Genomic DNA, 6,315 nt, shown 5'->3' on the forward strand with positions numbered 1-6,315 from the left:
CAAAATGGGTAACCTGGTCTACAGCTGGGGTCTGCCTGGTGTGCTGCATGCTGGTCGGAGGCCCGCTCGGTGCTGCGCGACTCGGGGTTCCCACCATCTGAAGGGCCATGAGACTATCTGTATCACCCTCTCTTGCTTTTGTTCCAGCTGAGGCTCTAAGAGTCTTGAAAACGATGCTGTACAGAGTGTGAGTGCCTTTCTGACTGGCTTCATAACAGACCAGCACCTCCTGGTGCAGAAGAGGGACCTTTCTCCTTTCCTTTGGAGCTGACAGCAGGAGGGCAAAGTGTTTCCACAGTCTTCAGCTATTGTATTAAGTCCACTTATTGGCGAGTTCTTCTATTTCCATGGCAATTTGGGTGAGTTTTCTTTCTTTTTCTGAATTTGCTTTGGCTTCACTTGTAGCTGCGTCTGTCTCTGAGGCAACATTGACAAGAGGAAGCTGTGGTTCTCTGCAACACAAAGAATGGGTTTTGGAAGAGAATTCACATTAATATGAATTAAGAGGCTGGGAGTAAAAAATTCTCACAACAGAAACAGCAACCCCAACAGCTGGGGTTGTTCAGCCTGGAGAAGAGAAGGCTCCGGGGACACCTTATTGCAGCCCTTCAATATATAAGGGGGGCTTATAAGCAAGGTGGGGAGAGACTTTTTACCAACGCCTGTAGAGACAGGACAAGGGGCAGTGGTTTTAAACTGGAAAAGGGTAGACTTAGACTGGACAGAAGGAGGATATTTGTTATGATGAGGGTGGTGAGACACTGGAACAGGTTGCCCAGAGAAGTTGTGGCTGCCCCATCCTTGGAAGTGTTTGAGGTCACGTTGGATGTGGCTTTGAGCAACCTGACCTAGTGAGAGATGTCCCTGGCCATGGCAGAGGGATTGCTCTAGATGATCTTTAAAGGTCCCTTCCAACCCAAACCATTCCACAACTCTATGATTCTGATTCTATGAAATGCTAACAGGGTGCTGCTACCCTCGGTGAACCACACTCCAGGATGCTGCCACTGGGAATGCTTTGCTGCGCAAGAATGTTGGGAAGACCAACTCACTGTTTCCTATTCTTCAGCAGTGATTTAACCAGTTGACCCAAAGCTGCCAGAAAGACTATGGACGCCAGGATGGCCAGCGCCAGAGCTGCACGGTACGTTAGTGGCTGTTGGCAATCTGCAGCCTGTGGATTTTTCTCACCAGCACCTGTAGGAGATGGGACAGTCCCACATATTCATGTGTTCTGCACTGCTGACAGTCACACAGTGTGTTTGAGAGGCTGAACGATTGCTACGTCCAGCTGTGCCCATGGGCTTGGGGCAAGGACTGCTTGCTGGGGACCCTGGATTCCTGAGGGGTGCAATACAGTATTGTAAAGGCATAAAAAATAGACAACCAAAGCTGAACGCTTCAGCCCTGCGTTCCCCCTATGGCTCTGGAATGGCGTCCAGCTCACAAGCTGAAGTCACACAGCCTACAGCCACTGCTGTAATCCCATCTGGAGGAGAAACATTCCCCTGACATGTTGCAATCAGCTGCTTCATAAGTGAATGGTAGTGCATGGAAGATGAGCAGCGGACACAGGTGTAAGCCGAGACACCCAAAGCTGCAAAGGCACACGGGTGATGTTCTGGGTAGAAAGGTTTCATGCAAAGAATGTGTTAAGCTCACTGTGCAATACCAGTAATTGTTAAAATGTTGGTCTGCAGAGCAGCAGCTGCAGAGGGGATAGAGTGAGCTTTTGCCTGTGACTTGGCAAAGGAAGTGAAGACTCACGACTTACCCATGCGTTCCCTCCAAGGCTCTACATCAGGATCCCACTGAGACGCAGAGCCGGCACCTGCGTCCACATCTGCAACCAAAGGCAGAAGAGAACAGCTCTCGTGCTATATTCTGATGTACCTCTTCAGCTTTGATCGGCGGTGAACACATTTCAAACACGCAATTACCCCCCCAACTCCTATCCTTTCCTTCCAGTCACAAGCACCTGGAAAAGGGTTACTGGGTGCGGGCAGAAGACTGTATTGGCAGAAAAACAGCTATGCACGGAGCTGTCAGCAGATCCCACTCTGCTCTTTGACCCGGTAGAGCGTTGCCAGGACATTGTGAGTTATACTCACGGAATCACAGAACGGGTGAGGTTGGATGGGAGCTCTGGATGTCATCCAGTCCTACCCTCCTGCTCAAGCAGGGCCACCTAGAGTTAGCTGCCCAGGACTGTGACTAGTTGGCTTTTGACTCTCTCTGGGGAGGGAGAATCCACAACCTTCCCATTCCACGCGAACAAACTATTGAAAGGAAGCGCTTCTTCTGGGAAGTGAAGGAAGAGTGACTACTTACACCTGGGATCTTGCTGAGGCTCAGGGAAGAGATCTTGCTGAGAGGCCAGGAAAACAGGCTTCTGCCTCATCGCTTTATATACACGGCCTAGAGGCACACCTGCCATGAAATACAGAGGAGACAAGTTTTCATTCCATGCTGTGACTGGCTGCTCCATAGGGGAACTGCAGTGATGGAAGGGGAATGTATGATGACATGGGATTGTCACACAGGTCAGCATACTCACAGCTGCAGAGTGCTTAGAGTGAGCTTTTGCCCGTGACCCGGCTGCTCTCAAAGTGAAAAACAAATGGTCAGGGCTTACCAGTGCCACCCACCGGCAGACCACGATCTCCTGCAAGACCTTCGGATGAAGTATTCCATTGAATTGCACATGAGTAAAATACTAAAAAGGACATGTTTTTTCCTTCTGGGAAACAGAGATTGGCAACGTACCCTTGTGATGCTCCTCAGGATCAAACCCAGGACGCAGGCCAGCAGGTGGAAAAGCACTCTCCAGGGGAAGAGCTACCATCACACACAGAGGAAAAAAGTGTTCATGACATGTTGCGAGACACTTCTTTGTAAGCAGCAGCTGCAGAGGGCCCAGGGTGACCTTCTGGGTCGGACCTGGCAGATCACAAGGGAAGTGAGATTGGCTCCAAAAAGCCACTGCCTTTGCAGCCCGCACTGGAAGTGGCACAATTGTTGAGCCACTAGCAAACAGAGCTTTGCAAGGCAAAGCCCCCCGGGGCACATCTCTGAGCTCTCCTGATTCCCACTGCTCTGCTCTTTTGCACCTCTGAGCCCCGGCCAAGAACGTAAGAAGGTACGTTCCACCTGAAGGCAAGATAGAAAAGAAGTGCTCACCCTACAAAGTGAATAAAGACTACTTACCCCCAGGATAGGCTCGAGGCTCAAGAAAATGGCGTGGCTGAGAAGCATGGCCTGCATGCACAGCTGTAGGCAAATACAGACGAGAAAGCTTTGAGTTCTGTATTGTGAGATGCTTCTCCATAGTGGAACTGCAGAGACTGGGAGGGGATCATGGACCCATGTAGCTCGTAGGGAAGGTCCCATGGGGACTCAGGCCCAGGTTTTTCTGCGCTGCCACAAAGCTCCAGGCCCACCACTTGCCTGCCAAATGCCCCTGCAGATGCCGTGGCCCCTCTGTGCCTCCTTGTAGGACTTCTGCCTCCCACCCACCCCAGTGCTTCAGCTGTTGCCCAACCTACCTTGAAGTACTGCTCCCAGCGGAGCCGCCCAGCTGTCCCTGACACACAGGGCTGCCAGGAGGAGGAGGAGGAGGAGGAGGAGGAAGAAGCGATTGGGGGAGGAGGCCCCCCACGGTTGCCCCATGCTGCCCATTGGCAGAAGCCACCACTCGCTTGTGCCTTTGAGGCCACGAGTGTGGAGTGGCGTCTCCTGAGCCTGGTGTGGCGTAAGATGGGCCACCTGTATGACCATGCAGAGCTGCTGCATGACCTCACAGGGATCCTCTGTGACATCTGGGGCACCTCTGCCAGGGCATGGAAAAACCTGAGAAACCTAAAACGTACTGCTCACAACACTGAAACCAGATGTTGTCCCCTACTTTTAAAATTCTGATTAAAAAAATCATCACATTGTTTACAGTGGAAGTTTTGAACATAACTATCACTGTAATCCAGATCTCTTCTTATTTTACTCATTTCTTGCTCAGTTTTAAATATAGTCAACAACATTTACATTAGAAAAATGTTTGAGAGCCATATTGGAAGTAAACATATTACATTTTAATAGGGGAAAAACAAGAGGAAAATTATTTTTCCACCTGCACTGGAATAAGAAAAGCTTACTTCCCTTTTGACTAAGGCAGAAGACAGAAAATGACCTTCAGGGTAAGGCAGTGGTCGAGCTTTCTTTTCAAAAAACAAAAATAAAAAAGACTACCTGTTACTTTCTTCATCCCCAGCCTTAGCCCCTAGCCTTTATGACGCTCACCTATTACTATTAAGAGGTGTCTGGCTCTCCTAACTGCAATAATAGGAGTATTTGTAATTAGAAAAAGATAATAATATATATTTCTTTCTAAAATCTTGCCTACAGAAACGCTTCATAATGAAACAAGGAACCCCCAGTATCAATACAGGCTGGGTGCTGAAGGGGTTGAGAGCAGCCCTACCGAGAAGGACTTGAGGGTACTGGTGGATGAAAAGCTGGACGTGAGCTGGCAACGTGCACTCGCTGCCCAGAAAGCCAACCGTATCCTGGGCTGCACCAAAAGCACCATGGCCAGCAGGTTGAGGGAGGGGATTCTGCCCCTCTACTCTGCTCTTGTGAGACCCCACCTGCAGTACTGTGTCCAGCTCTAGGGTCCTCAGCACAGGAAAGACATGGACCTGCTGGAGCGGGTCTAGAGGGGGGGGGACACAAAAATGATCAGAGAGCTGGAACACCTCTCCTGTGAGGAAAGGCTGAGAGAGTTGGGGTTGTTCAGCCTGGAAAAGAGAAGGCTCAGGGGAGACCTTATTGTAGCCTTTCAGTACTTAAAGGGGCTTATGAGAAAGATGGGGAGAAACATTTTAGTAGGGCACGCAGTAACTTTATGTCAAGAAGCATGGGCAATTATAACTAGAAATGGAAACCCGGGAGAACAGTGGCCACCGCAGGGGACCTTTGACCAGCACAGACTTAACGCTCTGCAACATCGCCTAGAGGACAGGTTCCCAGGACAGATGAATTACTGCTATGTTTGGGGATAAGTGGGCGGAGGAAAGAGAACACCCAAGTTGGGAGCAAGGGATGAAAGAGGCATCGCAACAGATAATGCAGCAAAGGAGGCTACTGCCCCTGAACGAAGCCTCAGATAATGCTTCAACTGCGTCTGCCCCACCTTATATGCCTAATGCTCTTCCTTTATCTTCCGGTTCTGCTCAGCTGGCTGCCAGACTCTACCCTATGATTTCTAACGTCTTGCCCAATCCCGCTGCCATGCAACCAGGGGTTGCAGGGGCAGTGGGCAAAGCGCCCCTCCCAACCTGTATTGCATGTATATACTACCCAGCCTTGGAATGCTAGTGACTTGGCTCTATTGGGAAGTAAAATGCCAAGATTGAGGGAGGATGCTGAGAAATGTGCTCAACTGTTTTCTAACATGTGTGCTGGGTGCACACCCAACTGGGGAGATACCCAGCTGTTGCTAAGGGAATTATTCCAACCTGCTGACAGAGTGAAAGTAAGGAATAAGGATGCTGAGTTCGCTTGACAGGACGAAGGGAACAGAAACCCTTGGCCAGTGAATGATCCAAACTGGGACCATAATAAAGTAGACGATTGAGCCACTTGTGAGACAGGGCTCTGAAATTTTGTAGAATGGACCATTGCTGTGCTTGGAGGATGCTCTCTTAGAAGACAAGATGTTTCCAGGCACACTGCCAAAATGATTGGTTTTTTCATTGACTCTATCATCAAAGGAGTAAGTAAAGACTCCTGTGTGATGTGCAGCCAATGTCCATGCAATGCCTGCAGCTGTTGGGTAGAGAAGAGACAGACCTTGCCTCTCTGATGACAGCTGATGACTGATGCCTCTGACTGATCACATCAGTCAATGGCAGACAGGCACCAAATCGCAGTCTCTGTGATGCTGTCTGGGGTGTCTGTGACACACCCACCCTGAATAGGAATTGCTTTCCTGTAGGTCCTGTGTGGTCCATGTCAGCCTTGGCCTCTCATGTAGCTCTGTGGGCCTGGATTTGAACATTAAATACAGTACCTGCCCTGAATTCTGTTAGGCAATGTGGGGATGAACATGGGACAAATGCCACAATAGTCAGTGGAGGTATAGCAAATTCAGCTGATGGAAAAGAGCGAGACTTAGCTCTCGCTATGGTACATGACTGCAGTTGTTCATATGAATACCTGTATAAACGGCCATGAAGATAATGAGTAGGAAAAGGTTCTTTTGGCCTTTATTTTGGCATCAGCTGCCATTTCACTTGGCCAAAGGAATTTCCCACCCAGATC

The 6,315-nt window shown here is 49.5% G+C and overlaps 1 protein-coding gene across 3 annotated transcripts; it reads right to left on the reverse strand.

The window, feature by feature from the left end:
* Nucleotides 1–4,202, reverse strand: LOC115337828. 3 transcript variants are annotated; one of them, XM_030006242.2, is made up of 6 exons: nucleotides 3,546–4,202; nucleotides 2,767–2,838; nucleotides 2,332–2,430; nucleotides 1,775–1,843; nucleotides 1,053–1,197; nucleotides 1–452 (listed from the first exon to the last, which is right to left on the reverse strand). In XM_030006242.2, exons 1-6 carry the CDS (start codon nucleotides 3,790–3,792, stop codon nucleotides 314–316), a joined length of 771 nt encoding a protein of 256 aa, XP_029862102.1. In that variant the 5' UTR covers nucleotides 3,793–4,202; the 3' UTR covers nucleotides 1–313. The 3 variants fall into 3 exon arrangements, with proteins under 3 accessions (XP_029862102.1, XP_029862104.1, XP_029862103.1); XM_030006243.2 differs by lacking the exon at nucleotides 3,546–4,202 and adding an exon at nucleotides 3,208–3,487 and having other exon boundaries at nucleotides 8–452; XM_030006244.2 differs by lacking the exon at nucleotides 1,053–1,197 and having other exon boundaries at nucleotides 4–452.
* Nucleotides 4,203–6,315: the final 2,113 nt, after the last annotated feature.

This window comes from Aquila chrysaetos (assembly GCF_900496995.4).
Source record: "Aquila chrysaetos chrysaetos chromosome W unlocalized genomic scaffold, bAquChr1.4 W_unloc_7, whole genome shotgun sequence".
In the NCBI taxonomy this organism is placed as follows: Eukaryota; Metazoa; Chordata; class Aves; order Accipitriformes; family Accipitridae; genus Aquila; species Aquila chrysaetos.

Coding starts and splice junctions, on each gene's coding strand:
- LOC115337828 (XM_030006242.2), bottom strand. CDS start 3,792: ATGCAGCAGCTCTGCATGGTCATACAGGTGGCCCATCTTACGCCACAC. Junction 1,198..1,774: donor GCCTTGGAGGGAACGCATGG/GTAAGTCGTGAG, acceptor CATCTCCTACAG/GTGCTGGTGAGAAAAATCCA. Junction 453..1,052: donor CTGCTGAAGAATAGGAAACA/GTGAGTTGGTCT, acceptor TTTGTGTTGCAG/AGAACCACAGCTTCCTCTTG.